The 20,626-nt window shown below is 41.7% G+C and overlaps 1 protein-coding gene across 2 annotated transcripts in view; it reads right to left on the reverse strand.

Moving 5' to 3' along the window:
- PRKAR2B (protein kinase cAMP-dependent type II regulatory subunit beta) overlaps positions 1-20,626 on the reverse strand; it is an 87,639-nt gene that overhangs the window by 25,704 nt on the left and 41,309 nt on the right. For both annotated transcript variants that reach the window (XM_045089664.1, XM_004739542.3), the window contains exon 3: positions 1,610-1,662. In XM_045089664.1, the coding sequence (XP_044945599.1) occupies positions 1,610-1,662 (53 nt within the window). The remainder of the gene's footprint in view (positions 1-1,609; positions 1,663-20,626) is intronic.

A 20,626-nucleotide genomic window follows, 5' to 3' on the forward strand; every position in this document is an offset into this window, starting at 1 on the left:
AGCAGGCTCCCCGCTGAGCAGAGAGCCCGATGAGGGGCTTGATCCCAGGATCCTGAGATCATGACCTGAGCTGAAGGCAGCGGCTTAACCCACTGAGCCACCCAGGCACCCCAACGGTATATTGTTTTTAAACCGTACTTTTGAAATGTTATTCAATTTAGATTCTCACTAAATTAAACCAGCCCATCATACACCTCAATTACTAAGTTTTACCATGTACACCTAAATATGCAAATATACTCTTCAAAGTCACTCATTGTTTCTGCTAGATACATAAATCAAAGACACAATGGGGACAGCCTAGTTTTTACGACTACATCAAGTACTAACAGCATGCTATACGTTAGTAAAAACTTAATCCTAAGGAAACATAATTTCAGGCCAGAATTTATAGACATTATCAAATTAATTTCTGTTCTGGTAGCAAACAGTGAGCTCCCCCCACACTGCTGGTGGGAATCCATACAGGTATGGGAACTGAAATGGGATTTCCTTCCAGACCTTCAAGATAAGATTCCTGATCTTTCAACCACTGGATTTTATATCAATTTCAGGGAGCTTCATGATGTAATGACTTAGGGACACAGTATTCGCTTTTCCATATTAGAACTCAATCTTAGTTAAGTATTTGTCAGAGCTACGGAAATAAATTTTTGTTTATCATTTGAGTCCAAACAGAAAACAGGCGCTTTTGCCAAGAAAGTACTCAAAAAAAAAGGTAAATTATTACTTTCCCTTTTCAGGCACAGTTATCTCTTAATTTAGTTTACTTTTTACTAAATAAATAATAGGTGAAGGGAGGACATAGTTTAAAAACTGCTTCACACAACACTGGACAAATTCTTACAAAAACATTATGACCTTCAAGAAATCAGTTTCTGAGCAAACTATTAGATTCATAGATATCAAGGAGTTAGAACTTTTATACTGGTACTTTAGATATAATTCTACTGTGATTTTTGTTTGTTTCAGAATAAGCTTCTTTTGTTATAAATTAGTAGGAACAGAAAGAAGGCTTTCCCTAGTATTTTTCTTTCTTTTTTTTTTTTTTTAAAGATTTTATTTATTTATTTGACAGAGAGAGATCACAAGTAGATGGAGAGGCAGACAGAGAGAGAGAGAGAGGGAAGCAGGCTCCCTGCTGAGCAGAGAGCCTGATGCGGGACTCGATCCCAGGACCCTGAGATCATGACCTGAGCCGAAGGCAGTGGCTTAACCCACTGAGCCACCCAGGCGCCCATCCCTAGTATTTTTCTTTACTAGAAACTCTGTCAGAAAAATAGCATTAATGCTACGAGAAAGATAGCTAACAACATTTTCCATCACCAGGCTGTATTTTTGTAAAAGAAATAAAACCACAACTACAGTGAGTTTTTATGTTCATCCTTCCTTTTATCCAAAGAACAAGATCTTTCTCTTTGGAGAAAAGTAATTCTATAGAACTTGAAGTAGAAGGAAGCTATCAGAGAGAAGAGTAGAAAAGAAACAGTCAAAATAATCCATTATGCTTCTTGTCAATCTATATGCCTGTTAACCTCTTTCTAAAATCATATTCCTAGTCTGATACGGGAGTATAATTTAAAATTAATTTATTAAGGAATTTACATACCCTGGACTCTGCATCATCTTCTTCTTCATCAGGATTATAAGCTTCTGCACATACTATAAAAATAAAAATGGACATTTAAAAGATTATTCCATCAAGAAATATACTAAAATAAATATACCTTAAAAATTGATAAACAAAAAGAGAACCATGGTATAAAACATTAATTCATTTCATCCAGGGCAAGGCATCTAAGCTCAAAAGATGATTCCCTATTGGAATTTATAATGACTTTATTTAAAATATAAAGCTGCACTTTAAGACAATGACAATTGCTTTCTGCTTTCTGTTATAAACATAGCTTCACCTCCTCTACCTTCGTTTCTAAGCTATAGAAATGCATGACATCCAAAAATTACTTCAAGAACGGACCAAAAAGCCTAAGTTTGCTATGAAATGATCAGTTTAATCATAATTATGAGCACCTTTCATATATTATTCCTAAGCCAATCTTCCAAGAGCAAATAGGTTAAATGTGTTCATATTTCTTCCTGGCCTTTATTTTGAGTGGATTTCATACAGCATATATAATGTTAAAACTTGCTTTTTTCATTTAACACTGTAAGAATTTCACGTGCCATTAGAAACATTTTGCAAAAATTGTGTTTTATTTATTTATTTTTAAAAGATTTTATTTATTCATTTGACAGAGAGAGATGACAAGCAGGCAGAGAGAGAGGAGGAAGCAGGCTCCCCACTGAGCAGAGAGCCTGATTTGGGGCTCAACCCCAGGACCCCGGGATCATGATCCGAGCCGAAGACAGTGGCTTAACCCACTGAGCCACCCAGGCGTCCCATTGCAAAAATTGTTTTAAGGACGGCTGATTGTTTACCATAAGCTGGAATTAACCACTCCCTTAATGCTAGACACTTGGCTGGCTTCTATTAAGATAAGCTTGCAATAAACATCTTCATGCATAAATATTTGTCTACATTTCAGATTATGCTACAGGAATTATTTCCAAATGTTATTTTTGGGGGCTAACAGATATGACAAGTTTTAAGGTGTACTTATAACCAAGCTTCCTTCTAGAAGGACTACACCCATCCACTGTCAAATGTGTAAAAAGATTCCTCTAGGGCGCCTGGCTGGCTCAGTGGGTTAAGCCGCTGCCTTCGGCTCAGGTCATGATCTCAGGGTCCTGGGATCAGGTCCCGCATCAGGCTCTCTGCTCAGCGGGGAGCCTGCTTCCCTCTCTCTCTCTCTCTGCCTGCCTCTCCGTCTACTTGTGATTTCTCTCTGTCAAATAAATAAATAAAATCTTTTAAAAAAAAAATTAAAAATAAATAAATAAATAAAGATTCCTCTAAATTAGACAATAGAAATGGATGTTACTGCTTAAATCTTTGCCAATTTAGATGAAAAAAATTACTGAAATTTTAAAAAATTATTTTGAATTTGAACTATGTTCCACTGTTTATAAACTGGCTGTATTTCTTTGTCTTTAGAGGAATCTCGGTATGCATTTGATTTTCTTTTTGGTTTATACCAGTTTCCTAACAGTACTTTGTTGTATTTCTCATGATCATTTTATCCAGTTTCCTTTTTCACTACAACTACCGAGTTGTTATAGGTTATACATGCTAATTTTTAATGCAATGAGATCAAGGAAGAAAATTCCCCAATATGATTTAAACTCAAAAGTAAACATCACAAAAACACCACTGGTTTTGAGCTAGGAAGCTCCTTCTTTGTTTGCAAATCTAAAGATTCCTTCTCTTTCATTTTTTTAAAAGTAGATTTTTTTTTTAAACATTTACCCTTTAATTCATATGGACTGTACTCTGCCAGGGATGTAGAAATTTAAGGAAGAGGGATCAGCGACAAGCTGACAAATGTCTTTCCAGAAGCCTCAGGATGGCACAAAGAGTACTATCATTAGTACTAGTACTGCCATTAAGATTATAAAACCTGACATTGGCTTTCTTGTCTCCAGGCGCTGCTCTATCTACACACTCCACACACACTCCTGTGTATCCACACACACTCGTGGCCAGTGAGTGAGGGACTCTTAACCAGGGCCAATTTTGGCCCCCAGTGGACAAATGACAACATCTGAGGACATTTCAATTGTTACAGCTGTGGGACTGATGGGGAAGCCACTGGTTACGTCAACGATTCTGACGAACATCCTACAATGCCAGGGGCAGCTCCCGTCCCAGCAACCTACGACCACTGGCTCAAAATGTCCACAGTGCTGAGGGTGAGAAACACTAACCTACTGTCTATTTCCTCATTCAGTCTCACAACAACCCTAAGACAGACAGGTTTCCTTTCAGTACCTGACAGATGAAAGACCAGAGCTTATGTATCTTGGCCCGGATCACACATTCTAGGAGGACAGGACCAGTATCGGATCCCAGCAGGGTCTGGCTGAACCCAGAGCCCTTGTTCTTAACTCCTGTTGTGCCCTTGACTCTGGTGAATTCACCAGCATCAAGGCTGGACTTCAGCCGTCAGGCTCAAAACCGAGCAGAAGGAGACATGTCTCTCACGGGCAGGATCCCGTTAAAGAACCTCACTGAGGAATATCACCAGAATGCCAATTTAGTAACTAACTCCCTGAATCAAGTATGGAGTCAGCATGAGCAGCTCTCTCCCTGCAGGAAGACCATGCATGAAGCCAAGTCACAATTAAAGGGTTGCCTACTGAGAAAGAGGTGGGAGGAAGAGATTATTTGTCTAATAAAACGAATGTTAGGTGGCATCAGTCTGGGACAGCTTGAGCCTTCCACACACACCATACAGATGGTCCTGCTCATGGGGCCCAGATACTTTAATCCTGTTGGCTCCAACTTCCCAGAAAGCATGAGGACATGTACTTCTTTAAAGCTTGGCTCCGTGACTTGGTTTCCGTAGATGACCAGTCTCACGGGCAGGACGGCTACCTAATTATCAGGGCTCGGTACAGAATGAAAACACAGCCCCATGTTCAAAAATTCAGAATTTCAAGAGGGCACCAAGAGAACATTAGGACCAAACTCGGGGCCCCTGTGAACAGGGGGCCCAGGACGACAGCCCTGCTAATAGGATCAACATATTCAACGAGGTGTTAGAGTAGGTAAGACACTTGAGTGTTGATCTTAAATTTTAATTCACAGAGGGAAACCTTCATTGCTCTAAGTTCTAAGCTCCTATACTCTGACTAAAAATCACGAGGAGTAAGACTCTATTGTTTTTCTGAGTAACTTATCAATGTCCCAGTGTTATTTGTTCCTTAACACCCTTCTCATGTGTGGTGTCCACGGTATTACTTACTTGTTTCTCGGTGGCCCATTTCATTGAACTACTACTGTGCCGGGATTACCAGGATTTAGTTCCTGGCAAGCAGGTGCAGCGTTTCACTACCTTCCAGTCTGTCTACCGCCACCTCCGACAGCGAGAGCAAAATACAGCACCTGCAGGCGTGGACACTGCCGTCTTCCCTCGGGTTGGAACTCCTGCCGCAGCCTCCTTTCCAAGCCATCCCTTCTCTCCAGCCCCAACTAGAAAGTCAGGACAAGAGCCTCACCTCCTCAGAGCTAAGTTAGGAAATCCCACTTTCTGTGCTCCCCTGGCCTCTGTGCTCCCAGTGCTGTGGGCAGAGCTCGTTCTTGTCTCTCCCCACACTGTACTCCCTCGAAGTGGTTACTGTGTGTTCGCCCTCGAGGCTAAGACTCACAGCCCTTCAGGGACTAACTGTGCGCTCCCGGTCCTCTGTTTCCCTACCACTGACCTGGCTCAGTGCACACTTTTTGAATGAATGCCTGATTAATGAACAAACAGGCCTGCAAGGTCCTTGAGGGCAGAGATGGTATCTTGTTTAAATACCTCCTGACAGTCTACCTGGATGATCGACTCTGAATCACAAGTTGAATGAATAAAAAGTTGTCTAACACCATTTGTCCAAGAAATAGGAACAGAGTAAAATGAGAACCTTTTGTCTTGTTGCACCAAGGAGCCTGGCACAGAGCCTGGAAGCTCCATAACTCTCTGTACAAGGAACGAATGCATGAGACGTTCTATCCCCGGAAGGACCCTCAAACAAAAGCCTCCAGAGAATATGAGCTGCTTTGTATTCTTTCTAAAATGTATTTACCCAGTCCCTCCTGAGCAATGTGAAATTGAGCCTGAAACTATATACCCCCTTCTTGGTTTGGCAATAACACAGTAGTGAAGGACAGAGCCTTATTCTTTGAGCGAACCCCATATTGAGGTTTCCCTGTTATGTTTGCATGTATCCATTTGAAAATACATCAGTCATCTAGAATGGTCCAAGAATTTAAGTCAATTCCCACACTGTTCTGCGACAGGCATGCACTGTGTGGCCAGAAACCTGTCACAGTTGGCAGGAAAGAACAGGGAAGGGAGAACCATATTGACTCTGCATTTTCCGGGGCTTGGACCTCGATGTTTTCATACAGTAAGTGTGTGTGCATGTGCGCCTGCGGGCGCGCGCGCACACACACACACACACAGCTGTTGACCCCTGCACACTTGTACAATGTAGAGTTAGGGTATGCAGACCCCCTACACAGCTGAAAATCCACATGTAACTTTTGACCCTCTGAGGACTTAACTACAAAGAGCCTACTGGGGATCGGAAGTCTTACTGATAACATAAACAGCTAACACGTTTTGTATGTTATATGTGTTACATATTGTAGTCTTGTAATGAAAAAGCCTAGAGGAAAAAATGCTACTGAGAAAATCTTAAGGAAGAGAAAATGTATTTACAGTACTATACGGTGCCTACTGAAAAAGAAATCCACGTATAAGTGGACCTGTGCAGTTCAAACTATGTTGCTTGAGGGTCCGCTGCAGTGATAGGCAAGGGTAAGGGATTTTTTCCTATCAGGACACCAAATACATGCTGGCTTTTTCCCAGCAGCACTCCTCCGACTCTCTGACACCCAATGGGCTGGCTCACAATTCTGTGTGATTGACACGATCTACCTGAAGTTAGTGTCAGGTCCCACAAGTCAAAGGGCTCAGGCTGGCAGGACCGCCTCCACTTCAGATGCCAATCTCAAATCCCAGGCCATCCACACACCTGAACAGCCAGCACTGAGGGTTCTCATGACCCCTTCCCTCTGGTTCCATAATTCACTAGAATGACTCACAGAACTCAGGAAAGTACCTTCCTTGCTCTTACAGGTTTGCTCTAAAGGTAACAACACAAGAAAAGTCAATGGAAGAGAGACACAGGATGAGGCATGGGGGAGGGGCAGAGAGTCTCCAAGTCCTCTCTCAGTGCACCTCCCAGTACCCCAATGTGATCACCAATCTGGAAGCTCTCCTAACCCTCTCCTCTAGGGTTTACAGAGGCGCAACTGATTAAATCATTGGCCAATGACAATTAACCCAATCTCCAGCCTCCCTCCCTTTCCCAGGGCTAGAGGGGATAGGGCGGAAAAGTTCCAAGCTTCTAATCAAAGTTTGGCCTTTCTGGGAACCAGCCCCCATTCTGATGCTATCTAGAAGCCCCTCGGCCAAGAGTTATTGAGCACCAAAGAAATTCTCACACTCAGGAGAATGTAAGGGTTTCAGGAGATTTAGGGACCCAGGACAAAGACCAAGTACCCTTCTTATTACACCATGCAGGGGTTAGTTATAGCAACTCCCAGGGGTACTATACTTTGTTGGTAACGTATAAAAACTAGTACAAACAGCTCTGCCCTGGACCAGTTTACATAACCCATGCTAGTTCTCGGGCTAACAGAGCATAAAGGAACCAGCCTGAACTCCACCAGCCACTCCACTGGGCTTCAGCACCTGGCACAGAGCCTTGTGCACAGTACACCCTCAATAAATATTTGCCAAAGGAGCAAAAAGCAAACGTGGCCTGTACAGAAAAGCTGCATGGTTTATAAGCTTTTAACCTAGTGGGGGGGAACCTGACTTCTGGAAAGTATAAAAAATGTACTTTTCTAATGTTCTCAATACACTAAGATTTTAGCATACTTATTTAAATGGTAATCAGCTAAAAAGAAAGCTATGATAAAAGCACAGGTGTATTAGACAACAGAGTTCTGCTTCAATACGGTTAGACTTGGCTTATTGAAGTGGAAATGCCCGCCTACAAATGGAAAAAAAAATTTACCTTTACAAATACGAGTTTAAGGCATGCATTCTCAAGCAAAATCAGTTGGAGGAGGCAACAAAAACTTGGTCTCTCTCTTTTTTTAGGGGGGTGGATAAAGCACATATATGTACACAGTACAGAAACAGATACACAGTACATATGTGGCATTAAAATCTCACTGCGGGGGTGAGAGGGATGAGGAGAAAGAGCCTGAAAAGACCTGGGGGAGAGCCAATAATAAAAGTAAGACCAAGAAACACTGGGATATGATGCACTAGTTCCAGCGAAGTAAAGGGAAAAGACGACACAGTGACAGTCAAGAGGCTGTCCCCTCCCCTGCCTCATCCACACATCTGTCCAGGAAGTGTGATGTACGTCTGCTCTGACACACTGGTGACGATCCTAACTTCGAACTCACAGAGCAAAAGCCTTTGGACATGACCCCAATAGAGAAGTTCACATTTTGATCCCAAATCACATTCAAGCAAAAGGACCCATTGGAATTCTTACTTATCATTAAAAAAAAAAAAAAAAAAAAGTCTGTGGAATTTGGGAGATGATGCAGCATGAAAGAATGCTGGAGAAGCACAAAGGAGAAAGCAGTGAGCAACGGCTCAGAGGACAGAGAAAGCTGCAGAGAGAGAGAAACCCGCAGGCAGCTAAGAAGCACCGGGAACAAGTCTGAGAGCAGACAGCTTTGTCCGTTGCGGTATTTCCAGGGGTAGAACCATGACCGGCACACAGTAAATCATTAGCAAAAATGGTGGAGGAAAGGTATGACTTTCTTTTGATCTTGGACCTAGGGAAACTGCCTGTGTCGGGGAGGCTGGCTCTTACTACAGTAACAAGCATCCCCGGATCGCAGGGACTTCAAACAGAAGTGTACCTCTTGCTCACAAGGTATGTCCGTCACAGGACAGTGGCACTTTGCTCCATGTTGTCTTTGCAAGGGCGGCGGGCTGAAAGAGCTGCCACCATCTGGAGTGTCGCCAGTCCCCAAGACAGCAGCAAATTGCTCACTGGCCCCTGATGGGTTCAAGATAGAGCACCCCAAAACACCGCACCTCATGTTGACCACCCACAAATCAGCAGAAGAAGGAAGGTCACTCTGACCTCCTGTACCCTGCCCTCTATCCCAGTCGTCTCCCATGGGAAAGACACCGTCTCTGTACCAGGAGGAAGGGGACATCCTTAACACCAGGGACAAGAAGTTAGGGCCGACAAGGCTGTATAAACAACACTTACCACTTACTGCCACGAGCCCAAACCCCTTTGTCGTATCAATCCTTCACAGATTTGTTGTTGCCCAAGAGATATAAAAGCCTCCTGCTCTAGTCACTTGTTTCGGTCTTCATTTTCTTGTGAAGGACCCCATAAACAGGTAAAAATTCCATAAAATGTGTGTAAGTTATTTTGTTATTCTTATGTCAGTTTCTTAGACCCAACCAGAGAGCCAAAGAGGGTGCAGGAGAATTTTTCCTCCCCTGGACCCCTAAAGCCTCTGCTGGCGAGCGGTATGTGTCCACTCTGCCAAGAAGTAACATATAATCACAGTTCATAGGACAAGTGATATGGCCATTCCTAACTTTAAGGACAGAGGGACATGTATCTCAGCAGGTGTTCAGAGGAGAGAAAACCAGAATATTGTAAAGAGTCCTAATGACCAACACAACCACCTGATGGCCCTAAGCTCAAACAGTCCTCTCTACCAGGGGCTTATAAGCAGAATGGAGAGTACTAAATTTGACCATATGATTTACCTAAAAATAGGGAAAATGTTCTTGGTTTAAAAATCTACAGACTCGGGGCGCCTGGGTGGCTCAGTGGGTTAAGCCGCTGCCTTCGGCTCAGGTCATGATCTCGGGGTCCTGGGATCGAGTCCCGCATCGGGCTCTCTCTGCTCAGCAGGGAGCCTGCTTCCTCCTCTCTCTCTCACTGCCCACTTGTGATTTCTCTCTGTCAAATAAATAAATAAAATCTTAAAAAAAAAAAAATCTACAGACTCTTTGGTGAGTGCTGATTCACAGACCTGTACCCCTGGGGATAAAAATACATGTTTATAAAAAACTAAAAATTAAAAAAAAACATCTACAGACTAAGGCTCATAAACTCTGAACAGAATCATTAAAATTTCCTTAAAACTGCCTTCCAAATAATTCATTGAATATTTAGTCACTGAAAATTTCACTTAATATTTTATGATTTGCTGCATCGAAATATTAAATTATTATAATCTACCATTACTGCCTACATTTCAGCTACAAAAAGAGCAATATAAACCTTTGTTCAGGTAGGTTCCTGAATCACCCCCAACGTATAACTACCAATCCTAAAAAATGGCTATAAATGTTTTCCTGTTATTTTTACTATGAAATAGCCTATTGTCACAAAAGCACTTTAGCTATGCCATATATTTTACTCAACTGCCCTGATTCATTACAAACCCACTGATTTTGTTGCCCTTTAACAAGAGAGATATTTAGGGGCAGGTGGGTGGTTCAGTTGGTTAAGCACCTGACTCTTGATTTCAGATCAGGTCATGATCTCACGGTCAAGGTATCAGGGTTGTGAGATCGAACTCCACAGAAGGCTCCACAAGCACGGACTCTGCTTAAGACTCTCTCTCCCTTGGAAAAAAAAAAAAAAAGATTCTCTCCGTCTCCCTTTGCCGCCCCTCTCCAGCATGTGTTCTCTCTAAAAAAAAAAAAAATCTTAAGGAGAAAACCCAGAGAGATATTTAGAGTAAGACTTCATAACTTACCAATTCATTTCTGTTTTTGTTTCTAAAAACAATTTCCCCCATCTGTATACCACTCCTCTTTAAGTGACTGTAAATCAAGAACTATTCACACCCACAAATATACCATCGTGCACTGGACACCAGGGGAACAGTGTCACTGAGATACATAGATGAGCACAATAGAGAGCTTCAAACAAATGAGAATTTGTCCATCGTTTGCCATTTCCCTATGATTAAAGCTATGGAAACCAAAACACTCCTTAATCTGTTCAAAATATGTATGAATTTTTCTTCAAAAAATAACTCCAAAGGAACAACAAAGTCCTAACTATATTAGAACCTGTATACATATGGTAGATGAGTTTTTATTCTAGGCTTGGGCTCCAAAATATTTTAAAACTTTAGTTATAAAGTATGTGGGTTCAATCATTGGATCCATCCCCAATCCACTGTCTTTCCACTACATGCTCTACACGTATGTATTCAGTCCCTGAATCCATCACCTCTTTTATTATAAAATCAATTCATTTATAAGGACAGTACAATTAAGAGGACAAAGCATTCAACAGGTTTATAAAAAGAATCATGTCAACATGGTATGTTTCCGAATATTCTACGTAATACCACTGTTCATACTCTGTACGAAGCCTGTGAATGGAGGAGAACCACGTGAGCCCCCACTTCCTCTCACGTGGAACAGTGGTCCCCCTATAGCTATTAATGCTCCTTTCATTAGTTAAGGACGGAAGGAAACTTAGCAATGTGCAAGATCCAGGAAATGGTGCGTACATGTAATCTAAGGACCCAACATATGGGTATTTTCCAAATAATACATTCCAAGTGAATTTTCTTTAAGAGAAAGAATAAAAACTTAAAAATGACCGTGAGTAAGATAAAGAGATACCATAGAAAGGGCCTGAAGAATAATTCTGAGGAGACTATATTCTGATAACCATTAATATTTGAAAGTCCATGTATGTGTTTACTATTAATCACCATAATTCTCAATGATATTCTCCAGAACTACTGAGTAGTGATGGTAGGTAGAGATCCATTTGTTTTAGAGGACAGCACTATAATAGAACTTACATTTGTGTTTTGTTAAAACAATCTAATGAGAACTTCTGAGCACTATATTTGATGACTATTATGAGTTTTCAGAAATTAATAGCCAAGGAGATATCAAAAAAGAATGCTCATGCTTTGATTAAAAGTCAACAAACAGGGCGCCTGGGTGGCTCAGTGGGTTAAGACTCTGCCTTCAGCTCAGGTCATGATCTCAGGGTCGTGGGATCGAGCCCCACATCAGGCTCTCTGCTCAGCGGGGAGCCTGCTCCCCACCCCCTCTGCCTGCCTCTCTGCCTACTTGTGATCTCTCTCTGTGTGTCAAATAAATAAATAAATCTTTAAAAAAAAAAAGTCAACAAACAGCTTCCCAAGAATCTGCAAAATGCCCAACTCTTGTATTTTATTTTGGTCTGAGAACTTGGATTACATCAAGGAAATATGAATATAAATGCTAGTTGATAGTGGATGATATGCCTACATATATCAAACACAATTTTGCCTTTCAGATGCAGAACAGCTGGGGCTACTTAAAGCTTCTGAATAATTTTATCTGTTTATTGTTTTTGAGACTAATGATGCCTAACATGTACCTATGAAAAAATTAGAAGAGAAACACTAAGAGATTCTTCTCATTATTAATAAATTTTCAGAATCAGAACCATTTAACCAGTTGGGACTAAATATAGCCAGAATTATGGAAAAGGAGTTTGGTCAATCCCCAGCCTCCAGGTTTAGTAATAAAACTACCAAATGTGAGCATTAGGGGAATGTCCTTCAATCAAGTCTCTCTGGTCATTATCAGAAGTCTAATAAGAATTTCAATGCTATTTTAGAAAAATATGACCAAACTGTAACAAAACAGTACATATCAATACCCAAAGACTTAAAATATATGATCTATATTTACAAATACATGCAACTGAGTGTAGCTTATTCATTAAAGTCAAAAAAGAAATCCTTTTATCTTTTTAAGATTTTATTTATTTATTTGATAGAGAGATCACAAGTAGGCACCGAGGCATGCAGAGAGAGAGGAGGAAGCAGACTCCCCCACTGAGCAGAGAGCCTGATGCGGGGCTCGATCCCAGGACCCCAAGGATCATGACCTGAGCTGAAGGCAGAGGCTTAACCCAATGAGCCACCCAGGTGCCCCTTGGTTTTGTTTTTTAAAGCAAGTTTCAAGACAGGTGCATGGTTTGAGCCCATGTAAAGGGTGCATTGATCTGGTAAGGCAGACATTGAACTCCGTTGTTTCTTGATGGTATGGTTGTGATCACTCTTATTTTGTACTTTCTTAGGTTCTCCTCATTTTCAACACAGAAAACACTGTACTTACAATCAGAAATAAAGAATTTTTTAAAAAAGAGATGATCATAAAACTCCCATTCACATCTCAAACATAAAAAGGGCTTAAAAACCTAGGAAAAGGTTATCCTGCTAATAATCAGTCTTTTAAAGGGATCCGATCCCCTGTCAGAATCACTTTTATAATTTAATACCTCTTAAAAACATAAGCTTCTACAACTGGCAGAATCAACCTACTAAAACTTATTCGAAAGTAGTCATGAAAAATAATCTCATCAACAGACTGTTTTATCACTGAAAGCTTTCTTTCTAACCTTTTCACATAAAACGAGAACACTGGCTTAATGTCTATCTCAGTCTTACAACAATAGGGCCTACTCTAAACCCTGAATGCTTAAAAAACCACCTCAGAGGACTGGTACCAGGAGAGTGAAGAGTATGCAAATCCTTACCTCAAAAGCAACGATCAAACAAGACAAGATATTCACAAAAAACCCCAAAATCATTGTAGGACTCTGGGGATCGATTAAAGGCACACAACAAGTGGAGAGACATTTATTCATATAAAACTAGTGAGCCTCAAGTTACAACAGTGGAAGCACACAGGAAAACACATGTGTGTTCCCTTACCTACACTACTACCACACTCAAAACACACCTGACACCAAAAATGTGGGTTTATTTCCACAATGATTAATTCTCCAACACCAGCTAGGTGTCCTACAATTCACTTCAGTTCTGCCACTATCTCCCTGGAGTTAACATCAGATGGCACAAAGCAAAGGTTCAGTCTCCCAAGACTGACCCCTCTAATGCAGACGCCCAGTGCAAGTAGGATGTACAAAGGTTACCCACAACTTGTCTGTCTTGCAGACTGCAGTTTGCCATGACCCCCTCCTTAGGGTCCATCACAGAACCCAGGAAAACTGTTTAGCAGTTTATCACATGATAAAGGATATAATAAAGGATACAGTTTAACAGCCAGGTGAAGAGATGCATAGGGAAAGGTCTGGAAGGGTCCCTATTGAGTCAGAGTGTGCCACCCTTCCAGCATGTAGATGTGTTCACCAAACCCTATACTTTGGGGATTTTTATGGAGCTTTCATCAAATAGGCATAATTGATCATAACCCAATCCCTAGCCTACCCTTTCCTCTTCCCAGAGGATGTAAGAGCCGAAAGTTCTAAATTTCTAATCATGGTTTGGTCACTCCGGTGACCAGCCCCCATCTGGATGGTGACCATCCAGAAGCCCACTAAAAGTCACCTTACCAGAACAAAAGACACTCTTATTGCCCGGGAAATTCCAAAGGATTTAGGAGCTCTGTGTGAGGAGCCCAAATCGAAAACCAAGTATTAGCACAAAAGATGCTCCCAGTGCTCTTATCACTTAGGAAACTACAAGGGGCATTTAGAAGCTCTGTGCCAGGAACTGGGGACAGAGAGCTATATATGATTTCCATTCTTCCACAGGAAGTTCACAGCAAGCATTCTTGCCTGGAGCTGCTACCCCAGATCCCCCATCCCCAGCGCAGTCACCAGAGCAGCTCTACCAGCTCTGCTGCTGCAGGAGGCTAACCTGATTGAGGGAAGTGCACAAAGGAACCAATGCCCACCAGCAAGGTTGGTAATGGTGGCCCTGGTGGTGGACAAATGGGAGGACTAGTAGCTTGCCTAGCCTAGGTTGTGGTTCTGGCTGCAGAACACAACAGATCAACAGACTAACTAGAAAGTAAACCAAAAAATGAGACAGCAAAGAGAAGTTTCATAAGCTCTTCAAACGTCTGTGGCTGACTGGAAGGCTGTGTGGGCATCCTGGAGAAACTAGATAGGACACAGGCCATCCACATTTCCCTGGCTGTCTTAAGGACGTAGCACATGTAGAGAAGACCAAGATGGTATTTACAAGTCGGGAACCCTTTAAAACTCTCTATAATTTGAACATGCTTCCCAACTCAAACACAAATCCATCAGCTCAAGGCATTTGAGTATAACCTCTAACCATCAGTGACAGACCACTAAGCCATTCACACATAGGGACTAAAGGGGGAAAGCCAGAGTTAATTTGTTTTTTATTTTAAAAAAAGGAAGGACATTAGCAGCCATATATTCGGTGGAGACAGAGTCTGTACATTTACCATGGGAAAGTTACTGAGCAAAAAACAGCAACAACCCTGAGACAGAAGAAATCAGAATTCAGGGTTGCTAAAAAATAGGATCTAAAATGCCAGTTCTCGGGTGCCTGGGTGGCTCAGTGGGTTAAGCCACTGCCTTCGGCTCAGGTATGATCTCAGGGTCCTGGGATCGAGGCCCACATAGGGCTCTCTGCTCCGCAGGGGGCCTGCTTCCCTTCCTCTCTCTCTCCCTGCTTCTCTGCCTACTTGTGATCTCTGTCTGTCAAATAAATAAATAAAATCTTTAAAAATAAATAAATAAATAAATAAAATGCCAGTTCTCCACAAACTTGTAAGTATGGGAAAGAACAGTAAAGAAATGAGAAAATGTGATCCACAGTGAGGAAAAAAACACTCAATAGATATTGTCTCTGAGGGGGCCCAGCTGTTGGACTTCACAAAGACTTCAAAGCAGATATTGTTCAAAGAACTAAAAGAAACCAGGTTTAAAGAATTAAAGTATGACAACAATGACCCAACAAATACCTCTACCTCAATAAAGAGGTAGAAATTATGAAAAAGAATCAAATTCTGGAGTTGAAAAGCTTACTAACTGAGAGAGAAAATTCACTAGATCAGCTCACCAGGCTGGATTTGACAAGACAGAGAATCAAGGAATTTGAAGACACAGTAACAGAAACTACTCAATCTGAAGAACAGACCAAAAAATGAACAAATAAAAATTAAGACAGCCTTGGAGACCCTTGAGAGAACATCAAGCATGCTAACCTATACATAATGGCAGTTCCAAAAAATAAAAGAGTAGGAGGCAAGAAAAAAGGAAGATATAATGGCCCCCAAATTCCCAAATTTTATGAAAAACATTAACAGTCTGAGCATCTCAATGAAACTTAGCCTAAAGCAAACATGCACACAAAAATCCATACCTAGACACATTTTAGTAAACTGTTTAAAAATCAAAAACGAGGGGTCACTGGGTGGCTCCATGGGGTAAGCCTCTGCCTTTGGCTCAGGTCATGGTCTCAGGGTCCTGGGATAAAGCCCTCCACTGGGCTCTCTGCTCAGGAGGGAGCCTGCTTCCCCCTCTCTGTCTCTGCCTGCCTCTCTGCCTACTTCTGATCTCTGTCAAATAATTAAACAAAATATTTTTAAAAAAATAAAAATCAAAAATGAAATCTTCAAAACTGCAAAAAATTATCACATAAAAGGAAACAATAAAGTAATGAATAGTTAATTTCTCATCAGAAACAATAAGTATCAGAAGGCAACCATGCCATATTTAAACTGCTGAAAGGAACTGTTTCCCAAAGAATTCTGTACCCAGCAAAACTATCCTTTAAAAATTAAGATGACATGAATCCATTCTCAGTTAAACGAAGACTGAGAAAACCTGTTGCTAACAGCTGTGACCTACAAGAAAGGACTAAAAGGACATGACATCAGATGCTGACTCAGATTGGCAGGAAGAAGTGAAGAGTGCTGGAAAAGGTAAACATGTGAGTAAATATGGAAGACTGTATAAACATACTTTTGCTGTGTTTTTTCTCTTGATTTTTACTTTAAAAGACATGGTCTAGTAATACTTATAACACTGCACTGCTGGGTTTATAACATATACAGTGCACATGTCAGTAACAGCACTATGGGCTGACAGTCTACTCCCTCCCTCAGTTCCTCCCAGTTCATGCGCCTTGGTAAGGCAGCCTGATGATCACAGGTGGCCATCCCCAGGAAGTCACCACCTCTTCTCAGTTTGTTCCTGGGTAGTGATCTAGGTGAAAGAGGAGAAGAGGCTAGTATGGACCCATTCTGAAACTTCAGGATCACAACTTGACCATCCATGGGCATGACGTACCTCTGGCCCAATGTATAATGCCTCCCACAACATACAGAACAGCCCAAATTCTTAGCAAAACCCATAAATTGCTAACCTGATTAGAATATTCAGTATTACTTATTTCACATGGTTTGCTCAACTAGAAATTCATTTCTTCCATTCCCACCTATCGAAAGTCTACTCTTCCCTCAAAACTACACAAATGCCACCTCCTCCCTGTCACTTTCCCTAAGCACACAAGTTAGGACTAAATGCTCCCTTCAATGCAGGGAAAAGGAATGCACCTTATTTGTGTCCTTATTTCGGTGAAATCATACATCATGTGGGGGCTAAGTTCTAAATATAAGAGGGAAACATCTCTGACAGTCAATGTCATTGTTGAAAACCCCAAAGGAAGCCACTGCTCAAGATGGTCATATGGTCCCACAGTGAGCAGTGGGGTTTTCCCTCCAGCATTAAAACTGACTCCTTTTACTTCTGTTGAGCACTCGAAGTTATTGCTGGCTTACATTTAGAAGCTACTTATATGAAAAATTGATACCTTTAAACCCTAGAAATGCTCATACTCCAAGGTATGCAGAAATGGAGCAAGCCAGTGGGAGGGGTAGAATTACATCTCCCCCACACCCGCACCCGCACCCATTGAGGGCACAAACTCAGAGCGGAACATCTAGCTGTTCCATCGGGCTCATGCTCTCTGCAGAATGTGTATAGTGAAATCAGAGTGGAATTCACCATGACCCAACTCTGCTGTGCTGTCCTCCAAGTGGCTCATAGTGATGAAGGGCAGATGCAGAAAACCGTCACAATTAGCCCAGAACGCAGAACTATAGCCTGCAAAGCTCTGATAAGAATCAAATACGTACCAGCTGCTACATTCTTAAAGGGTCTCATGACTGACTGCCTGTACATCTCACCGATAGTTAATAGTGATCTAAAGAAGCAGCACCAGAGAAATCTTGCCAAAGTAGTTTCACGAGTAGAAACTGAAAGAAACTTTATGATCTAATACTCGCTGTATGTCCCCTCCCCACCCAGCACCAAGCATATAAGCACCAGCTTCATAGAGGAAAAGGGCAGCTCTTTTTTGCCCATGGGAACCTGTCTCTGTGGTATTAAAAATAAGCACCTGTTTAAACAGAAAAGGTCTCAAGAATTCTTTCTTGACTGCCTCCCACCCCACATTAGTCCGCCCAAGTTCATGGTTACGTGGTCAGCTCCTCCAGAGGGCTAAATCTTAGCTCCAGCAATCTTACAGTGTGCACAGAACACAGTCTTGTAAATAGTGAAAGATAAGTGTTTCTTAATTTAAGTGAAGAGACAACAAACACAACCAACCCTGAAGCCAACCTTTTCTATAGTTACCAGAGTATAAACATTTCAAAAACAAACATTTATGCATACAAAAAAGTTGTCCCCTCACAAATGACAAACCCTTGCAAGTCCAGGGGAAAAAAAAGCAATCTGATCTTAAAATGCAATAATTTTGCATAATAGGAGGGAACCAGGTGGTTGGCTGTTCTACTGTTCTGAAGAAAAGAACATCAAAAAGAGAGTCTGTAAGAAGAAAATTACAGTGACCTTTAACCTCCCACTTTTTCTCTTTGAAAACATGGTGTTTAAATGTGAAGTATGATTTCTTCCTTAGGGTTTTTTTCCTTTAGTAACTAGATGAACTGATATGCAAGATAATAGTTCCATTCTTTTAAAAAGAAGTGACATTTGTCTGGATTGTTATTTACTGCCATTGTTTGTGTAAAGTATTGTGCTCTTGTGAAATGGTAATGTTTCTCAACAGAAAAAAAGACACATCCAAATGGGTCACCTGCAGCCTGATAAGCTGATGGTGAAACAAGTGACTTGAGCTTCCCAAGGAGAGAGTTCAGGGGTGTAGACTGTCTCTGACTTGCAAAAGTAGAGGGTCTCAGGCAGATGTCCTCTAAGGCTGCAGAGGAAGCTCTGTGGGCCAGCAGAGAAGCTGCCCTGGACGAGGGAAGACAAGAGCACTTCCTCAGGGCAGCCAGTCCAACCTAACAATCAGCTTGCAGACATGATTCTAGTAACCCAAAATGGGTCAGCTGAAATCAGTCCCAGGTGAGGTCGGGGTTTCTGAGCCCTCTGTCCTAGTGGATTCCAGAGTGGCAAATGAGATAGCTTCCAGATCAATCCAAGATGGGTGGCTTGATTAATCAGAAAGCTTTCCTGGGGTTTAGGGGGGCAAGAATCACAGAGAATACCAGGTCAGTCTCTTTCTGGTGGCTATCACTGCCAAGTGTGGAGCTGTGGTGTCCTCTGCCCACCTCAAGGAGAGAGCAGCCTAAAGCAAGAGAGACGAGCAGATTCTCAATAGTTTTGGAAACCCAGGTTCCAGCTCCTCCCAAGGCCTGGCTACAGGCCTGCCTTCCCCGCAGCTTGGTGATTTTTGGAGCACCCCGCCCCGACCATTATTTCAATAAATTTCCCATATTCTCATGATGGATTTCAATGTGTGTTTCAGTTACTGACAACCAAGGAAACATCAGAAATGAAGGGGAACCCTGGTTTAAAAAGGTTGGGGCAAGGAAAACAAGGTAACAAAGGTCCAACCAGCTGCCAGAAGTAGCAGAATAAAACCACAGAGTAGTCGGGGGCGCCTGGGTGGCTCAGTGGGTTAAAGCCTCTGCCTTCGGTTCAGGTCCCGATCACAGGGTCCTGGGATCAAGCCTCTCACATCGGGCTCTCTGCTCGGCGGGAGATTGCTTCCTCCTCTCTCTCTTTGCCTGCCTCTCTGCCTACTTGTGATCTCTCTCTCTCTCTCTCAAATAAATAAATAAATCTTAAAAAAAAAAAAAAAAACACCAAAAACCCACACAGCAGTCCTTGATAGGAAAGTCGTATTTACAAGACAACAGGTTCAAACTCAACGAAATTCTAACAACAAAAGTCGGTGACATCTAAGTCAGAGCCCATGGGTGGCTCAGACAGGAGTACCATCCTTGCTCATCTGGGATATTAACCAGAGATCATAAGTGATAAAGGTATTCTGAAAAACTGAAATTATTCTCTTCCACCAAATTTTGCTGTTGTGGCAGAACAAACCTGGCCTTGGGTCTTCAACTTAGTTTTACTTTTCATGGATTTCAGAACCACTGGGTGGTATTTTTTTCTAAAACCATTTTAGCATTTTGATGAAAATGACAGATGCACCTGGCAAACAACTCATTTGTTTAATAGTTTAAAAATGAGTTGTTAAACTTTTGTTTTACCAAATATAAAATGCCTCTAGCTTTAGCAAAACCAATACACAGAAAACCACTCTTCTTTACTGACTCATTTGTAAAGCTGCGTCTGGTGTTTACGATGATGGAAGCACTAAACAGGGTCCCTGCCCTCTACCAGCTGCTTAGGGAGATTAATTCATCTGTTAAGGTAGGAATATAAGTTATTATCTGTGATTAGACAGAAGCACTGATTTACAGCGTGGAGAAAGAGGACATGATTCAGACAGACCAAAGCACATCCCAGCTCTGCTGTTTTCTTCCTGCCATTTATTAACTGCGTGACGCTTGTACATTACTAAGCATTATTTAATGCGATTTTTCTCATCTTTAAATGTGGCTATTAAGACCTACTTCAGAGAACTGGTGTGATTAAATAAATAAATGTCACCTGCATAGGCATTCCATGAGAAGTAAACCTTGAAAAGTAGATTGATATATCTGGTTCTAAGCTATCAAAAAAGATCAGGATGAAGTAGAATAAACATTCAAACTGGCCAATGAAGGAGAACAAGCTCCAGGCCTCTGCACACAAATTCCCACCAAAAGCCCACCTCCCGGCCCCCCACCCTGTTCTTCCTTGGTCTGGGACCCTATCTTCCGCCAGCCCTCTC

Source organism: Mustela putorius, unplaced genomic scaffold (assembly GCF_011764305.1).
Source record: "Mustela putorius furo isolate JIRA1106 unplaced genomic scaffold, ASM1176430v1.1 tig00003845_pilon_pilon_pilon, whole genome shotgun sequence".
Lineage (NCBI taxonomy): Eukaryota > Metazoa > Chordata > Mammalia > Carnivora > Mustelidae > Mustela > Mustela putorius.